At 50.1% G+C, this 19,774-nt stretch overlaps 1 protein-coding gene across 1 annotated transcript in view; it reads right to left on the bottom strand.

Annotated features, from left to right (window-relative positions):
* Positions 1-2,676: 2,676 nt before the first annotated feature.
* ZBTB46 (zinc finger and BTB domain containing 46) overlaps positions 2,677-19,774 on the bottom strand; it is a 55,226-nt gene continuing 38,128 nt past the window's right edge. The window contains exons 6-7 of the mRNA XM_054391832.1: positions 7,383-7,558; positions 2,677-4,055 (exon numbers count right to left, since the gene is read on the bottom strand). Coding sequence (XP_054247807.1) covers positions 3,669-4,055; positions 7,383-7,558 — 563 coding nt within the window. The 3' untranslated portion in view covers positions 2,677-3,668. The remainder of the gene's footprint in view (positions 4,056-7,382; positions 7,559-19,774) is intronic.

Genomic DNA, 19,774 nt, shown 5'->3' on the forward strand with positions numbered 1-19,774 from the left:
TGGAGCCAGGTGGGGCTTGGTCTCTTCTCCCAAGGAACAAGCAATAGGACAAGAGAAAATGGCCTCAGGTTGCCCCAGGGGAGGTTTAGGTTGGACATGAGAAGAAATTTCTTCAGTGAAAGGGTTCTCAAGCACTGGGAGGGACTCCCCTGGGAAGTGGTCGAATCCCCACCCCTGGAGGTATGGATGTGGTGCTGAGGGATGTGGTTTAGTGGTAGGATTGTAAGTTCTAGGTGAGTTGTAGGACTTGATGACCTCAGAGGTCTCTTCCACCCTCAACAGTTCCATGACTCTTCTCAACAGAGCACTTGAGATACAGGTGAGGTGTTGGGAGGAGCTGCTCTGGTACACAGAGTGTGTGTTAGTAGTGGAGAAGCTCAGGCTGGAGCAGAAGGCATGATGTGGGGGTTCTGATTTTCTCTCCTTTGATTCTTTTTTTTTTTTGCATCCTCAGCTCCCAGAGCACCAAGGTGGCACTGCTAGGAAACGATCCTAAAGCCACCTGGCTTAGTGACCACCCTTGAAAGGAAGAACAAAAAGAGAGAATAAAAAAATATTTCTAAAGGATTTAATGGTCAAGTGAAAGCTCAGCACCCCCTGAACAAACTTGAGTCACCCAGGGGCACAGCAGTGAGCAGAGAGGAAGAGGAAGGCTCAGAGCAATCCTTTTTGTCCTCCTCAGAAGGTTGGAGGAATGTCACAGGAAACCAGGGGGAGAAGATGAACCATTTGGGGCTTAAAATTGAGTTTTAAATAGATTTTTTTTTTAACATATAAAAAGCAAAGCTACAGGTGAACTTTAAGTACTGTATTTGTCTACGTGCAACAGATGAGGCTGCACCTTCGAGACCTCATGTCCACCCCTACCACCCCCCTTCCATATTTACAGGATAAATGACAATAAATACAGAGCCAAAAGGCCAAACTCAGGGTAAGGAACCAGCAACCCTGCTCTGAGAACCCCCCCCAGACACCTCAGCTGCTGGAAAAAAAGGGGCTCCAAAGGCCCAGTCGTGGCTCATGGGATTTTCAATACCTTCACAAGAAGGTAAAATGCAAAAGGAAGATTTTTCCAGCCTGAGAAAACTGCTTCTGCATGACCCCACTGCTCTGTTCTTTGTTTCCAGAGGGTTTATCCACCTGCACCAGCCAAGAGCAACCACTCTCCCTCCACTCCTCAGGAGCAGCAGCAGCAGATGGTGCTCGTGTGGCCTCCTTGAGCTAAAAGCGGAATTGAGGGAACTTTCCCATTCCCAAATCATCACTGTGCACCCAAAACGACAGAGCAGGAGCCTGGCACCTGCTGGAGGCTCCCAGTGAAGGTGGTCACCAGCATGGACTGCAGAGAGAAGGTAGCCAGCAGCTAGAGGAACCTCAGTTCCTGAGAGGAAGGAATCAGACACCATGAACCAGGACGTGACTGGAATCCGAGGATGAACAAAGAACCTGCAGGTGCCAGGATGCCACCACTGCACCAACTCCTGGCACCAAGCAGTGGGGGTTGATTAGAATCATAGAATCAGTCAGGGTTGGAAGGGACCACAAAGATCATCCAGTTCCAACCCCCCTGCCATGGGCAGGGACACCTCACACTGGATCAGGCTGGCCAGAGCCTCATCCAGCCTGGCCTTAAACACCTCCAGGGATGGGGCCTCAACCACCTCCCTGGACAACCCATTCCAGGCTCTCACCACTCTCATGGGGAAGAACTTCTTCCTCACCTCCAGTCTGAATCTCCCCAATTCCAGCTTTGTTCCATTCCCCCCAGTCCTATCACTACCTGAGAGCCTAAAAAGTCCCTCCCCAGCTTTCTTGGAGCCCCCTTCAGATACTGGAAGGCCACAAGAAAGTCACCTCAGAGCCTTCTCTTCTCCAGACTGAACAGTTCCAACTCTCTGTCTGTCTCCATAGCAGAGCAGCCCTCTGCTCATCCTGGTGGCCCTTCTCTGGACACCTCCCAGCATGTCTAGATCCCTCTTGTAATAGAGGCTCCAGAACTGGATGCAGTACTCCAGGTGGGGTCTCACCAGAGCTGAGTAGAGGGGGAGAATCCCTTGACCTGATTGTACAACATCCTTCACTAGGTGGAACCAGGCCTTTGCCTAAGGCCCACCAGCCCTGCAGGGATCACTGCTCCCACCAAGGGAGCAAAATAGCACCTTGAGTCATTTGGCTTTCTGCTAACAGGTTGCCTTCTGTGGCAGGTTTCATGCTACCATTGTCACAGACATGGTATAGAATTGCTCCACAGCAAGGGAAGAGTGAGGTCAGCAGCTTGGGGGTTTTGTTATTTAGCAAAGCACCAGAAGCAAAGAGGTGTAAGGGTGAAAGAAAAGCTTCTCCTCAGAAGCTTCCAACACACTTTTGGTGCTTCTGTCATTCAGGTGGAGCTGGAAGAAGGCAACAGTGGCCGATATGGAAAAGGAGAAGCCCCCCCAGAGTCTGTTTGGAGAGGCTGGGAGAGAAACCTGGGTCTTATCTACCCAAAATTTAGAGATTTCTTTGAAAATTTCCATGAAACCACTGAAGGTTTTCATCAAGAGTTAAGCAGCTGTTGTGCCTACCCGTGGTGAGTGAAGGTTTTCAGACTGCCAAGGAAGAGCAAGGAACCCAGGGGAAATCCTGCTCCCACAAAGGGCAGGAACAGCAGGACTTCCACCCAGCTGGGGTCTGCAGTCTCCTCACCTTGGCTTCTCTCCTTTCCCAGTTCCTCCTGTGCTCTGCTAAATGCCTCTTTTTTTTGCTACTGTTTGCATATATTTATGAAAAAGGCAGCTGGGCCAAAGGACCAGAGTGAAGATACCTGCAGAGGAGGAGGAGAGGCAAAGAGTGCCCCACGTCCCTTAGAGCAAAGGGTGCTCCTGGCAGCACCATCAGGCATGGCAGTGAGCATGGAGGCTGGAAGACAGGAGGTGGGTAAGACACCAGCAGGACCAAGGAGCCTCAAGATCTTCCCTGCTCTGATGGTGACTCCTTTGGAAGGAAAGGATCTAAGAGAAGAGCTCCTAAGGCTAGAACCTGACTCTCTTCTTGATCTACTTGGCTCCACAAACACCACCAAAAGCTCTCCTGAAATGGCTTTGCCAAAGGCCTGCTTCATGGGGGGAAGCCCTCCAAGGCTCACAGCCATCTGCTTCCACAACCTTACCTTGGAATTCCACTGCTGCTGGGATTTCAGCACACAGCTAAGGTGGTAAAAAATAAACCAATAACCACCACCACCAAAAAAAACCAACCAACCAACCCTGCTTTGGCCACACAAATCTCCCCTGAGCTGGGCTGAGCGTGGGAGGAAGGGTCTGAGGCCTCATGCTGCACACAGCCTCCCCAGGGCACAGCGCTCACACCTCAGGCTGGCTTGGGGCTGCTGGTGGAGGGAGAAGTGGGGGAAGGCAAAGTCAGTTGTGTTGCTGGAAGCAACGTTGCTAAGACAGTGTCTGAGTGGGACAGAGAAGGACTTGTTTAGAAAACACAAGAGTTGTTTTGCACACATGGACGACAACAAGGCTACTGAAGTTCTTTTTCCAACGTACTCCTTCCTCCCCCTCCCTTCCCCTACAAATGACAGAGCCAAACAAAAACAAAACAAAAAAACCCAAACAAAACAAACCCCAACCAACCAAGCAAACAACCAACCAAAGCAAACCCCAACCAACCAAAACAATTCCCTAAGAAATCCAGGTGAAATCCTTGTCGTTCTCCCCAGAGTTGTCCTGCTCCTGCGGAGAGTCGACATCTTTGTCGTCATCTAAAATCACATCATCCTGTGACATTCCCACGTCCTCCTTCCACTTGATGTCCTCCTCCTCTCCCATCTCCTCCTCTCCTTCCACCTTGATGTCGTCAGGGTCTTCCATGTACTGCCCTTCCCCGGGGTAGCACTCCTCTGGGGAGCCCCCTGCCCCGTTGTGGTCCAGGTGCGGGGCGATGCCCCTGCCGGAGCAGTCTGCGCAGACGCCGTGGCGCCGCGAGCCATGCTTGATCCCCACGCTGGCTGCAGACATGAACACTCGGTTGCAGACCTTGCAGACGTACTTTTTGTCTTTGCTGTGGACCTGCAGCAGGAGAACCAGCAAAAAAAAAAAAAAAGTTCATGCCAGTGGAGATGGAAGAGAGAGATGGAAGGAGATGGAAGATGGAAGGAGAGACACAGGTGAGGACAAGCTGCCCGGTCCCTCTGCGAAGGCAAAACCACCACGGGCCACGAACGCAGCCTGCGACTGTCACAGAATGGCAGCATGGAGGGGTTGGAAGGGACCTCTGGAGATCATCCAGCCCAACCCCCTGCTCCAGCAGGGCACCCACAGCAGCTTGCCCAGGAGCACAATAGCCAGGGGGGTTAGAAGCTCTCCAGAGAAGGAGACTCCACAACCTCTCTGGGCAGCCTGCACCAAGCCTCCACCACCCTCAAGACACCAAAGAAGTTTCTCCTCCTGTTCAGATGGAACCTCCTGGCTTCCACTTTGTGCCCATTGCCCCTTGTCCTGTGGCTGAGCACCACTGAGAGGAGTCTGGCCCCAGCCTCTTGCGCCCCCCACCCTTTAGCTCCTACAGCCTGTTTGGTGTCCAGGGATTTGAAGTCATCCAGAACAAACCGTTCAGTGCAGACCAGAAGCTCTCAGAGTCTCTGGGCACATCCCCTGTGCCTAAGCCCTTTCTGAACTCATTTATCCTTTCCATGCTGCTCACCATGACCTGCAGGAAGGGTTCTGCTGGACAAGCCTCCTTTGCATAGGAAGGCTCTTCTTTTGATTTGGAAGCAGCTGCCTGGTGAGGCCAGTTCCCTGCTCCTGCCCCAGCAGGGGATCGCCTGCCCTCCCAACTGGATCACCCTTTGCTCCGTGCTTATCCAGAACCCTCAGCTGAGCTGAAGGTATTTGAGAAGAGGACAAATTGATCCATCCTACCCCTCAGCCCTCACTACTACAGGATTTGTACTGCACCAGCCCCAACCACCTTCAAAGCCTGAGAGCTCCTCTGACGTGCTCCAGCTCCAGATCGTCCTTGCTCTGAGTGAGTCCCCATGACCTGTTCTTCAGCAGCATCACACACAGCCACTCCCATTGGAGTTTTTAAACTTTAAGCTCTTTTTAGCAGCTGGACAGGACAGGGCAGAGCCATCTGGCAGGATCTGTAGGTATCCCCCATTTGGAGCTGTTAGAAGAATGATTTTTCAGGCATCAGAAGCTGAACAGGTTACAGAAGGTGGTGATGGGTACACAGTAAGGATGAAAAGAGCCAGGCAAAACCAAATCCCTAACATTTCTAGTCAAATTTTCTCCAAAAGCTATGAAAACCCCACTTTTTAATCTAAGTTGAACTAAACCAGGCCCTTCTGTCTTTGGTTATTGGTTGAGGAACTGAGAGAAACAAAGTTTTTGGGGTGTTAAACCAACTTCCATTCCCTAGGTGTTATTTTTATAGCATCTATTTTTATTTGATGCTCACCAGCCTTCATCTTTACAGATTTACTCAAGACTTGATAACTAAGCCCCAAAACATCCTGGAAATCAGCTGAGAAGAGATGCAAAGTGCCCAAAGCCGGGAGCTCATCTCACCACAAGCACCCAGCCTGCACCAACACCTTTGTCAATGAAGACTGCAAATGAAGGCTGCATCCAAAGCAGTGTGGCCAGAGATGGAGGGAGGGGATCCTGCCCCTCTGCTCTGCTGAGACCTCATCTACAGTGCTGTGTCCTGCTCTGGAGTTCTCGGCACAGGAAGGACATGGACCTGATGGAGAGGGTCCTGAGGAGGCCACAAAAATGCTCAGGGGGCTGAAGCACCTCTGCTATGAGGACAGGCTGAGGGAGCTGGGGGTGTTCAGCCTGGAGAAGAGAAGGCTCCAGGCACACCTCAGAGCAGCCTGACAGTAGCTGCAGGGCTACAAGAAGGCTGCAGAGGGACTGTGTGCAAAGGCCTGCAGGGACAGGAGCAGGGGCAGTGGTTTGAAATGAGAGCAGAGCAGATTGAGATTGGATGTGAGGAACAAGTTGTGCAGCAGGAGGCTGCTGGAACACTGCAACAGGTTGCCCAGGGAGGTGGTTGAGGCCCCATGCCTGGAGCTGTTCAAGGAGAGGCTGGAGAAAGCTGTGAGCAAGCTGCTGTGGTGGAGGATGTCCCTGCTGAGTGCAGGGGGTTGGACTGGGTGACCTTTGGAGGTCCCTCCCAACCCAAGCCACTCTGTGATTCTATGGAGAGGCTGCTGCTGTTAGCATAGAGGAAATCTTCCCTTTTCAGAAGGAACTTCAGCTAAATCCTGAAACTTGAATTCTTCTGGGGCTTTACACAACAGTACCCAAACTCCTCCATAAATCCTTGTCCCTTTTTTTTTTTTTTCTTTAGTGCATCCATGCCAGGCTAACCCAGAGTCATTTATGGCTCTTTGGAACAAATTAGTGTTGTCAGGATTGCACTTTCCTCAGCAACTGGCACTGAAAATTTGTGATCCAGCTGCTGTTCCCTAAACTAGCTTCATTCCTGCCATGGAAGGAGTCACACAGAGATGCAGACAGACAGATATCTCCTCCTGGATGTTTTCACAAATAGCTGATTTCATCTCTCTGGGTGACTTGAGACTCCACAGAATCAAATCACTCACCTGGAATGATTCCAGCAGTGAGGGGAAAAAAAAAAAAAAGTCATTTGTAGATCACCTCATTTTCCACCCTGAAGGATATGGAATCATGGACTGGTTTGAGGAAGGAAAGACCTTTAAAGGTCATCCAGTCCAACCTCCTGCAGTCAGCAGGGACAGCTGCAACCACAGCAGGCTGCTCAGAGCCACAAACAACCTGAGCTGCAATGGGGCCAGGGATGGGGCAGCTCCCACCTCTCTGGGCAACCTGGGCCAGGCTCTCCCCATCCTCAGTGTCAAACATTTCTCCCTTCTCTCCAGCCTGAGTCTCCCTCTTTTGAATTCAAACCATCACCTCTTGTCCTGTCCCAAGAGGTCCTGATCAAAAGTCTGTCCCCAGCTTTCTGCTCAGCCTCTTTGAGCACTGCAAGGAAGGTCTCCCTGGAGCCTTCTCTTCTCTAGGCTAAACAACCCCAACTCTCAGCCTGGCCTCACAGCAGAGGGCTTCCAGCCCTACCAGCATTGCTGTAGCCTCCTCTGGTCCTGCTCCACCAGGTCCCTGTCTGTGCTGTGGCCTCCAGAGCTGCCCCAGCACTGCAGGGGGCGTCTCAGCAGAGCAGAGCAGAGCAGAGCAGAGCAGAGCAGAGGGGCAGAATCCCCTCCCCTGACCTGAAGAAGCCTTCAAAGGAGCTACAGGGCAGGGATCAAAATCCAGAGGTAATGCTGAGGCAGCTCCTGCTGCCTTTAACCTGGAGCAATGAGCTGCTTTCAGGGAGCCCCTGGAGCTGCCTGGGGTGCCTCTCACCAGGGTGTGCCTCTTCATGTGCTCCCGGCGTGTGAACTTCTTGCCGCAGATCTCGCAGGGGTAGGGCCTCTCCCCCGTGTGGGACCTCATGTGTCTCTTCAGGATGCACTGGTGCATGGCTGAGAAACTGCAGTATGGGCACTTGAACTTCTTCCTGATCACTGTGAACTCGTTGACTGCAAGAGAGCAGGAACACACAGGGATTACTGTCAGGACACCCCAGAGCAGTCAGGCTCCTGCTGCACTGCCGAGTCAGGGCAGGGTGAATCCCACCCTCAGCCATCTTCCCCACCCATCATGGTTGCAAGCCCTGCACTGGTTTATTGCACTATCAAAGCCAAGAACTTTGAGTACCTTCACCACAGCAGCTTTGGAAGGAGCCAGCACACAAACATTTAGCAAGTTTGTAACATTGCCTGCATCACAGAAGGGGTTGGGTTGGAAGGGACCTTCGAGATCACCCACTTCCCAGCTGGGGAGACACTGGCACAGGTTGCCCAGGGAGGCTGTGGCTGCCCCCTCCCTGGAGGTGTTCAAGGCCTGGCTGGATGAGGCCTTGAGCAACCTGGGCTGGTGGGAGGTGTCCCTGCCCATGGCCCATGGATGATCTTCAAAGTCTCTTTCAACCCAAACCATAGTTTAGTGGCCATGGTAGTTGGGTTATGGTTGGACTCAGTCCTGAAGGTCTTTTCCAATCTTAATGGTTCTATGAATTCTATAATCCACCACATTTTGATTGATTACCCTAAAGACCAAGCTCTAAAATTCCAATACTATTATACTTGTGGAAGAAGGAGAACAGACAACAGCATCCCAACAGTGCCACCATGCTCTGCAGCTTGCTTTATGGGGTGATGCGAGAGCATCAGCACACAGCCCAGGAGTGTGGCAGTACAGGGGCAGAGAGCAGCCAGGATTAGCCAGAAGAGACAGGACCCTTACAGCCACCACATTCAACACCATCCAGCTCCCAGCTAGCATTTCCAGCATGGCACGGATACAGAAATAGGATAAAAGGATGCAGAGTGCTGAATGAGAGCATGACCCCTGCCAGACAACTGCAGATAGCCTTTGATGGGACTTTTTTTTTCCCTCTTCCCTTCAAACGTGTTTTGCTCAGCCAGAAAAAGGAATGAATTCTCTGAAGTCCTTCTGACACTGTTGATTCTTTCCTTCTTGTCATCTCCTTAGAAGCACACAGAGAGCAGGCCCAGGGGACACAGAGCAGGACTGACAGCCTAAGGGTCTAATTTGCCAGCAGAATGTTGGTATTTCCTCCTCCAAACACAGTCAAAGTGCAATATGTAAACCACAGCAGGTGAAAGCACAGGCTTTGCTGCTCCCTGAGGACATCCCCCAGCTCTGGGTTTGGAAGCTTATCCCCAGGGGTGGGGATGATTTGAAAGCTCCACCTTCTAATAATTCCATTGCTTTCCATTAGGATGTTAGTTTCCAGCCACTTTTCTGCTGATTCTTCTTATTCTCAAAGCAAAATCTTGTTGACATAACAAGGCAGGGAAAAAGAAGAAAGCCAGTTGTGGTTAATCACCTTAAGGCCCTTATCAAGCACGGAAATGGCTGGTGGTAAATGGAAAGGGGGGATGGAGGAGAGCTGAGGGAGTGAGGGAAACACCAGAGCTGCTGAGCAGCTCCTCAGAGGCAGAGTATTTGGCATTTATTGAGCTGCTATCTCCCACAGACACCCAGCAGAGCTGAAGGGACAGCAATGTGGTAGGAATAGCCCAGAGAATGCCCCCAGAGTTACACCACACCCTAACAAGCAGCTACTAAAGAATGGCTTTATAAAGAGACCAGTGCTGTTTAATGCCTTCTTTGGGGGCTTGTTGCCTCCCCTGCTCTCTTGTCTTTGTACTACAGAAAGCCACCAGGAGCAGAACTGCATTGGTCACTCAGGTGAAGCACCAACTGCACAGCTCTGTTTAGAATCATCCTTAAAGAAAGCAACACAGATTCACAGAGTGCACCAGGTTGGAAGGGACCCCCAAAGGGCATCTTGTCCAACCCCCCTGCAGGCAGCAGGGACACCTCCAACTACAGCAGGCTACCCAGGGACACATCAAGTCTGATCTTGAATGTCTCCAGGGATGGAGCCTCAACCACCTCCCTGGGCAGCCTGTTCCAGTACTGCAGCACCCTCCCTGTGCAGAGCTTCCTCCTGATGTCCAACCCAAACCTCCCCTGCTCCAGTCTCAAACCATTGCCCCTTGTCCTATCCCCACAGCCCCTTCTGAACAGTCCCTCCCCAGCCTGCCTGTAGGTCCCCTGCAGATACTGAAATGCAGCTCTGAGGTCTCCCTGGAGCCTTCTCTCCTCCAGACTGAACAGCCCCAACACCACCCTCTGTAATCAGATCAAACACCTCAACACAAGCTCACTTTAGAAAAGGGTTTTTTGTGTTCTAACAGACTAAAAGCACAGTTTGAGATCTCCAAAGCTGCCATGGTAGGAATTTTGCCCTAGCATTTGGTTTGGACTACTTGTAATCAAACATCCAGGTATCAGAAACAACTGGAAATGAGGAAGAAGCCTTTCCAGTGAGGGTGGTGAGATATTGGCACAGGTTACCCAGGGAGGTTGTGGATGCCCCCTCCCTGGAGGTTTTCAGTGCCAGGCTGGATAAGGCCTTGAGCAGCCTGGGCTGGTGGGAGGTGTCCCTGCCCATAACAGATTGTTGGAACTGGATGATCTTTAAGGTTTCTTCCAATCCAAACCACTCTATGAATATTCACAACACACTGATTTCAAGACCTTCCTTTTGCCTGCATTCAGCTCAGCTCACTCAAGAAAACATTCAGCTTCTACCACTCAAAACCAGAACACTTTTTGCAGCTGCACTTTTATTGAAAACTATTTCCCTTCTTTTTTTTGCACCAGATAGCCAGATACTTAGTTCTTGAGGCCACAAAGGTGAGAGAACAGCACTGCTCATTGCTCTCACTGCTGGAGACCAGCAGTGCCAGAAGTGTTGCAGAGCTGACAGTTCACATGCACCCCCCCAGTCCACAACCACCCTGGTGTGGGTTTAATCTTCTCTCTCAATGACATATTTGAGAAGAGTTTACAGACAGCAGCATTTTAAGGTCCTAAGAAATAATCTTTGAATAAGATCATTAAAATCCCAAACAGGAGGTAAGGAGCTCCTGGACACAGATAGAGGCAGAAGAGCACCAAGGAATGGAGATGGGATAAACAGTGCCACAGTGAAAAATAAATCCCTGTGCTGCAGCAAGTCTGGAGAGGACACCAAGCTGAGTGGTGTGGTTAAGTCTGAAGGGTGGGATGGGTGCCATCCAGAGGGACATGGACAGGCTGGAGAAATGGGCTGAGAAACTCATGAGGTTCAATAAGGCAAAGTGTAAAGTCCTGCACCTAGGTCAGGGCAATCCCAGATATCATTCCAGGCTGGGGGATGATTTGGAGCAGCCCTGCAGAAAAGGACTTGGGGGTGCTGGTGGATGAGAAGTGTGAGCTTGCAGCTCAGAAGGCCAATGGCAGCCTGAGCTGCATCCAAAGCAGAGTGGCCAGAGATGGAGAGAGGGGATCCTGACCCTCTGCTCTGCTGAGACCTCACCTACAGGGCTGTGCCCAGCTCTGGAGCTCTCAACACAGGAAGGACATGGACCTGATGGAGAGGGTCCTGAGGATGCCAAGAAAATGCTCAGGGGGCTGGAGCACCTCTGCTATGAGGACAGGCTGAGGGAGCTGGGGGTGTTCAGCCTGGAGAAGAGAAGGCTCCAGGCACACCTCAGAGCAGCCTGACAGTAGCTGCAGGGCTACAAGAAGGCTGCAGAGGGACTGTGTGCAAAGGCCTGCAGGGACAGGACCAGGGGCAAGGGTTTGAAATGAGAGCAGAGCAGATTGAGATTGGATGTGAGGAACAAGTTGTGCAACAGGGGACTCCTGGAACACTGCAACAGGTTGCTCAGGGAGGGAACTGAGGTCCCATGCCTGGAGCTGTTCAGGGTGAGGCTGGAGAAGGCTGTGAGCAAGCTGCTGTGGTGGAGGATGTCCCTGCTGAGTGCAGGGGGTTGGACTGGGTGACCTTTGGAGGTCCCTTCCAACCCAAACCATTCTCTGATTCTATGCCATAGGCTCCCACATTCCTGAGGTGAGAGAAAGAGCAGCACTGGTGATGTCCTGCCTGAGAGAGCTACTTGGAATTAACTCTGCAAACTGACAGGTAGTTAATAACCACTGAAATAAAATGGTCACTGAAATAAGCACTCATTTGCTTAGTGCAAAGAACTGACCAAGAGAATTCTTGTCCACTTCATCCTCATGATATTTCAGGTTGCAAAGAGCAAGAAGCAATTTACCTCTCAAGCTCACACTTCCCATCATCTTCCCAGACCCTTTTCTCACACACAATGTTTTCTCCACTAACCCTGGAAGCCTCTGCTCTCTTCTATTTATTTATGTGTTTAAGGTTCTGACAACTTAAAAGTCCTACTCCTCATCCTGAAGGGAAACACTGGAAATTCCCAGTGCTGAAGTCAGGAAGCACTCTGATGTACAGGCCAAATAAAATACTACTAAAACCTCTGTGAGGGTGAATGGGTTGACCTGGCACTACAGAAAACCAGTTCCCTGCTGAATTAAACTCTCCAGTAGAAGAAGAATGATCAAACATGAACCATCATTAGCTGCTAGCAGGTGGATGAAGCCTTTCAAAGTCTGCTGAAATCATTTTTGCTGGCCTCTTGCCCTTCAGATTCAGACAAACCCTACCACAGTGCTCCCTAACCACCAGACAAGACTCATCTTGGTCACAACTCTCTCTTCTGGCTCAGCTTTCCCCTTCCTCACTTGCTAGTTATTTAAGAGCAAAACACATATTGAGGCAATGAAACTGACATCTGTAACAAGGGAAGCTGACAGACTATAAACTCCAAACATCCACAGAGAGCTGGGATCCAGGATTCCAAAGATGTCAATGGGAACAAGAGCACAAAAAAACCAAACCTGACCTTGCGGAACAACCAAGTTATACCCAGAAATGAGTGGAGGGCGGAGCAGTGCACTGATTTCACAGGCACCTGTTCTCACCTCTGACCACACACTGCTCCAAGAAGGAGGCACAGCAAAGCCAAGCAGGAAAACTCTGGCTTCCCAGCCCTCACAAGCCCTCCATGGAGCCTGAAGCTCCGACTGGCAGCAGGGAGAGGCAGAGCTGCACTGCCCAGCATATTCCTGTTCCCTCCCTGCCAGAGCAAGGCAGCAGGAGCTGGATGATCTCTCTCCTCCAGCTTTCCACAGGAAACAGCTCTGCAAGAAACTCCACTGGAGACCTGCAAGCTGCTCAAACCCACTTTGTGCACAACCGTTTCTCATTTTTGCCTCCCTAAGATGCAACAAGATGACAAGAAAGAACACTGTTGAGGAACTCTAAAGATGGTTTGTAGGAGCTGCTTTCATCTCCTCAGCTGTCTCTCCTGCACCTGAAGGAAACCAAACCCCCCCAAGACTAACACTGCTGAGCTGTGCTGTGGGAAGCACCACACTGAACGATGCTATTTTCATTTCACAGTTACTAGAATCTATTTTATTCATATAAATATAGAGCAAGAGGCACAAATATTTAATCTGAAAAAAAAAAAGTTATTTCATATCATAAAATAGGAATTACAGCAAGACTTTGACACACACCCCTCCACCCAGAGATAACCATTTATGGGCTTTTTATGTGCACCTTGAGTTGGATTTGTGTAAAGCCTCCACTCCTCAGTTTCCACAACATTCAGTCTGGCCAACTTCAATACATTGATACAAAACAAAGTCAGAAACATTTAGAGAAGCCCTGAAAACCACAGCCACATTCACAGTACACTTTAAGAAGTCCTAAAAGCACTCAAACACGACAGAAATATCAGAAACAAGGCTTGCAGCAACTTTCAAGCCCACCCTGTTGCACACAGCAACTAGTAGCACTTTTTTCTTCTTTAAATAATATAAAGTTCAAGATTTTATAGAGACCTTACACAGAGAGAAAGCCACAGAATCCCAGAATGGTAGGGGTTAGAAAGTAACCTCTGGAGTCCAACCTCCTGCTCCAGCAGGGCACCCACAGTAGCTTGCCCAGGAGCACAATGGCCAGGGGTGGTTGGAAGCTCTGCAGAGAAGAAGACTCCACAACCTCTCTGGGCAGCCTGCTCCAAGGCTTCTGCACCTCTCAGCTCCTAATCTCAAACCAAAGAAATCCTGAACTGCCTGAATTATCTCATGGACTGAGCCCTAGATCACAGCTGAGAAGACTGAATTCTGCTCTTCGTTCCGTGGGTACCACACTCACCAAGCTGAGGTCTGTTACTTCCCAGGGAGCATGAGGGAAAGGTCACCATTTCTTTTATAAAGCACTTTGAGATCTGCTGATGAAGGGAGTGGAGGGCTGTGCAAGCACACAGGAGGACCACACCACCTGAGTGCCCACTGCATGGACTGACAGAAGTCACCTTTGACCACCACCTGCCCTGTGGCTGCAGCTACACAGAATGCTGAACCACGTCCCCACCGTGACCAGCTGTGGGGGGACTGTTGTCTTGCAGAGTTATTTGCAGCATAAGAAGGATATGCTCTTCCTAGTTTCAAAGACACAGCTCACACACACCCCAGCAGCTACACGTCCTCAGGATCCTCATTTGGTCCTACACTGTCCACAAGCTCCAACCCTCCCAGGTAACACACTCTGAGGTGGTTAGTGAGGGTCTTCTGTGCAGCAAAGCCCCTGCCACAGAAGAGACAGACAAAGATGTGCTGGCTGGAGTACACGGACAGCAGGTGCTGGGTCAAGTCTGTCTTGTCTCAAACAGCTTGGCACAGGTAGGACACTGCATCTTCTTACAGTTGAAGTGGATGGTCTTCTCGTGCCGGTCCATGTTGGACTTCAGGGTGAAGCTGGCAGGGCACTTGGAGCACTGGAAGCGGGAGAGCTGCCCGGGAGGCACTGCCTCGGCCAGGCCGGGCCGGGCGCAGTCAGCAGAGTCAAAGGGGAGGAGCACGGAGAAGGCATGCTCGTGGATGTGCTCCTTCAGCTCTTCAGCACGCTGGAAAACCCTCCTGCAGAACCCACAGGTCAGCCTCTTGGCTAGAGCTGAGTCCAGGAAGAGGCTGTCACTGTCCATGTCTTCGGAGCGGGAGAAGCTGGCATCTAAAGCAGAGAGAGCGCCAGGGACAAATCAGTGCCCTCTGGCATGCCACCGGCAGGGCTGAAAGCAAGGCTTTGCCCTCTGCTTACCTGAATCAGGGTTATCAAGCTGCCAGAGTGCTAAAATTCCATCACCAGTGGCCTGCAAAGGAAAAGCACACTCAAGTTAAGGCGGGCATTGAGACAAGAGTACACCTCTGTAGTCAGAGCTCAGACCCCCAACTCACCACCCCCTTCACTCCCTCTTCAAGGGTGCCTCATCTGCCCTGCCAACCCTGCCTGCTGTTACACAGCTCCCTCTGGCAAACAGCCAAGGTAACTGGGCCACGTTTTCAGGACAGTAACCAAGAAATGGCCTCAAGTTGCCCCCGAGAAGGTTTAGGTTGGAGATTAGGAACAATTTCTTTGCTGCAAGAGTGGTCAGGGATTGGAACAGGCTGCCCAGGGAGGTGATGGAGTCCCCATCCCTGGAGATGTTCAAGCAACCTGTGGCCATGGCACGTGGGGACAGGGTTTAGTGGGCATGATGGCACTGGGTTGATGGTTGGACTCTATCTTAGAGGTCTTTTCCAACCTTAATGATTCTATGTCTGCTTAGGTCTTGGGCAACCTAGACCTCAGCCTCACTAAGCCTCTGTGGCTCCCAATTAGGCCAACAGGGAATGCTGGAAAGAAAATTTCCAGCAGATACAACAGAACTGGAGAATTTTCCCTTAGCCCTACATAGCTGTTTGGGTTTGTTAGGTTTTTTTCTTTCCACATAGGGAAGTCCATAGAAAACAAACACCTTCTGCACAGCTGCCTTTATGCAATGCTCTCTGGCCCTGCTGAGCCAAATTCTAAATAAAAGCTGATTTTTTTTTCCCTTTTTTTCCCCCTTCATGACCCATGTGCAACATGCCAGTGTGCAGCAGATGGCAACTCTCTATGAGGCAGGGGCATGATGCAGCCTGGACAGGTCTGCTGGAGACCAAGCAAGTGGCTACCAGCTGTTCTGACCACTTTGCTCCAGGGGAAAGCAAACGAAAAGCTGTGCTTTCACCCATTTCTTTAACAGAACTAAAATATCACTCCAAAAATCTGAAGAAATTCCTCAGAAAGGGAGGGATTTCAGGTCAAACTCCTGACTGCTTCACACAGAAAGCTTCTGTCTGAATTTAGACAGAAATGGGAAACACCACAAGTGGGCAATGGATAGTTGGGGTCTTTGCTAGCTCTGTGTCATGGTATTCTTAGAATCCCAGACTGCTTTGGGTGGGAAGGGACCTTTCAAGGTCATCCAGTCCAACCTCCTTGGAGGGACATCTGCAACCAGAGCAGGTTGCTCACAGCCCCAAACAACCTGAGCTGCAATGGTGCCAGGGATGGGGCAGCTCCCACCTCTCTGGGCAGCCTGGGCCAGGCTCTCCCCACCCTCAGTGTCAAACACCTCTGCCTTCTCTCCAGTCTCCATCTCCCTCTTTCAGTGCAAACCATCACATCCTGTCCTGTCCCAACAGGCTCTGCTCAGAAGTCTGTCCCCAGCTTTCTGAGCTTTGAGCTCTGTCCCCAGCTTTGAGCACTGAAATCCCACCAGAAGGTCTCCAGGCTCAAGAGCCCAACTCTCTCAGCCTGGCCTCACAGCAGAGGGCTTCCAGCCCTCCCAGCATTGCTGCAGCCTCCTCTGGACCTGCTCCAACAGGTGAAGGTCCTTCTTGTGCTGAGAGCTGCAGAGCTGCCATTGTATGTAATGGTTTGCAAACAAAGGATTTACAATCAAAAGACACAAAGACTTTACTTTTTTTTTTATGCAAGTTCTGCTGAGTGAAGGCAGAAAAGGCTAAAATTAGGCCAGCACCAGCCCTGACCTCACCAGACTTCTAGTTTTAAAATAACCTGTATTTAAAAAAGCAAGCTAAGAGATCAAAGTATGAGGGGCTGCAGTCTTTCAAGTGCTCCTAAGTGGGGAGAATGTGATTAAACAGCTCCCTTGGCATTTAAATGTCTCTTCAGTTCCGCCCCTGGCTCTTACCTGGGTTGTGGAGGGCACCTCTCCTTTGATCATGGTTTCTGGTGACCTATCACCAGAAGAGCAGATCTCAGGGGGGCTCTGAGTGGGAGGGTGTGATGAAGGCAGCGGGGGAGATGGTGCTTCCACTTTGCCATCACATTCACCCCTTGAACGATTCGAGTTGGTGCCAGGCCCTGGGGAACACAGGAAACGAATCTCACCCACGTGAACCAGCACCAGCTGGTGCTCGCAGGAGGCCTCACGCAGGATCTTCTGTCACGGGGAGGGGATGCAGCAGGACACTGATGCCAGGTGCTTTTCTTTTGGTTGGGTTTGGGGTTTATTTATTTATTGATGGACTTTTACAACCAGCCTCCCCACCCAAAAGGCCTCCTCTGTGTGTGGGGTATGCAGAGGAGCTCTATCGCGTGGCACAGGCACTACAGAGTCTGTGGGGAGAAAGCAGCACAAATATCCACAGCAATCATGTTCCTGAAGGACACCTCCTGGAGAACCACCATGGCAAACAGACATTTCAAATGGTGAAGGAATGCACACACCTCCCCAGCTGGATCCTACCACCCTCTGGCTTCAAAATGCAGGTGAGAGCTGTGGAGCTCAGGATGTGACCGTGGTGTTTTCTTTAGTACTCTCAGTCCTTGATCTCAAAGTGCTTTACAAAAGATGGGCAAGAGTGCTCCTTTCCTTCAGGACTTTGCAAGCATGGAAGTTCAAACAGTTGTAGAAAACAAATCAATAAAATGATACTTGACAGCCATTACACTGACAAATCTGCCACAGCTGAAAAGGAAAACATTCTTTGTTTGGCCAAAGCAGAACTGCACCCTCTTGCCTATGCTGCAGCAACAGCCAAATGGTGACTGCTCCACAGAGTGCCCTGAGAACCAATTGACAGATCTCAAAAGAAAGAACAACTGTGTGGTGGAGATCAGTGTGCACCATGTCAAACAAACTTTACCAGACACATTGACTGCATATTGGGATGACACATCCAACAGGTGGTTCTTTTTGAGAAGCAAGCAGGCAGAATCCAAAGTAAGCATGGTGTAAATCAACAAAATCATACTCAAAGCACTCTAGCCTCTAAAACCTTTATTTCTAATTCAAAAGAGTTTGATTGCAACCTTTACAGATGTAAACCCCACACTCAGTAACACAGCTGCAAAGAACAAGTCAAATTTCTAGCTGCTGTGATCTGGGTCCCAACAAAGCCTCTGGTGAAATCAGCACCAAGGTTTCTCACAATGAACAATCCCAAACTTTTTATCAGCTCTCAGAGAGAGCTCTCAGAGCTCTGTGCTCCTGTGCCATGAGCTGGAGGTTGGAATTGCTTCCCTCTGCTATGATTGCAGACAGGAAGCTTCCACAACTTGGTTAACTCTATTTGAGTGTGGCAGCAATACTTGGGAGTTTTCCTCCTCTCTTGCTGTTGGAATTTAAAGGCAGGACAACAAAATGCTAGACCTCTGTAAACTCAGTGGGGAAATAAAGCAAATTCCTCAACATTTCATGTCAGAATCTTACCAGCAATCCAGCTCTCCAGGGCCAGAGCAGAATTCCTGCCTACACATGGTTTATGGCCATGGTGGTGTTGGGGCAATGGTTGGACTCGATCTCAGAGGTTTTTTCCAACCCAAACAATTCTGATTCTCCCTTGTTTCCCCCTGAACATTTCAAACAGATCCAAACAGCTCTTCTTATAGCAAAGCTAGATGTTATGACCACAGAGGCATCTCCAGGTTGCCCTCCCTTAACCAAACAGTGTTTTAGCTTATGGTAAAGAGAAGCCAGTGGGGTCTGGCTTGATTCATTCTTTAGCAGTGTCTCTATAGAGCTCCAAAAGTTCTTAGTGGTGAGCTTGGTAGAGTAGGGTTGGACCTGATGATGTCAAGGGTCTTTTCCAACCTGAGTGATTCAATGATTCTCAGATACCATCCACCACTTAAAGCAGAAGTTAAAGGTTGCTGAGTAAGCCATGAAACAGAGCAAGGAGAAACAAGAAACTCAATCACCACCGTGAGCCACAAGGATGCCCAACAATCAGGTACAACAACAATAAATATTTATTTGGTTTCAACAACTGCAAGTAACACAAGAAAAGAACACCCAGAGCAACGACCTGTACAGACAGCACCTGAGTTTGTGTTGTCCCATTCTGACTAGTACCATAAAAAAAAGCTTTTGTTCCTTCCTAAATTTATGTTGAAGTGAGAAATATTTTAACTTCCAAATCAGACCCCAAAAGCACTTCTCCTTCAGGCAGCTTTGGGTACAGCAACAGCATTTCTATGAATACAGGACTCTGACAGCTGGACAGAGGTAAAGAGACAGGCAAAAGTTATGAGACCTCATTTAAAATCCCATCCAGTCTCTCCTAAAGCTTCATTCACCACATACAAATTTTCCACCCCAGACTGAATCCCTTTAGCTCCCTCTTGACCACGTGTAAAATGCATTCCTTGAACAAGCACTGCAAGTGTAAACCATTGACTCCAACGACCCACTGACTAAAAATAACATTATTAGCTGCTCTGCCCCAAAGAAGAGGGCTCTGTGTACCATGCAATCACTTCGACAAGGAGCTTCATAGCCATCGACTCTATAAACAGTGTCTGTTGCAACAGGGTAAACAGGAAAAGCCAAACTTAGAGAAAAGCAGGCAGTGTACTCCTCTGGCCATGTGGGAGAGGTGCCCTTTATGGCAGTCAGTCACCCCCAAAGCTGACAGTTTTCTGTAAATCAACCAATTAATTTCATAGATTCATAGACTGGGTTGGGTTGGAAGGGACCTTCAAGACCATCCAATTCCAATCCCATGCCATGGGCAGGGACACCTCCCACCAGCTCAATCTGCTCAAGGCCTCATCCAGCCTGGCCTTGAACACCTCCAGGGAAGAGGCATCCACAGCCTCCCTGGGCAACCTGTGCCAGTGTGCTCTCTCAGAGGGCAACCAAAGCAAAGTGCCCTCAGCCCCTTCTGCAGGAAGCTGGAGAGATGTGGCCCCATAGCACCTGCAGCCAGGTGATGATGGTGGGTGGGGGATCACCAGCTCCCTGCCTACCTCTTGGGAATACTCCTCCTTGGGGCACACCATGACTTTCTAATGAATATTAAAATTCTCTGGATTATACTTGGCAAAACCAGCTACAAAACACTCGAGCAAAGCCTCTGAGAATTCTGTAATGTGGTGTAAGCAGGCAGAACAACAGTACCAAAGG

The sequence above is a fragment of the Indicator indicator genome, chromosome 24 (genome assembly GCF_027791375.1).
Source record: "Indicator indicator isolate 239-I01 chromosome 24, UM_Iind_1.1, whole genome shotgun sequence".
In the NCBI taxonomy this organism is placed as follows: domain Eukaryota; kingdom Metazoa; phylum Chordata; class Aves; order Piciformes; family Indicatoridae; genus Indicator; species Indicator indicator.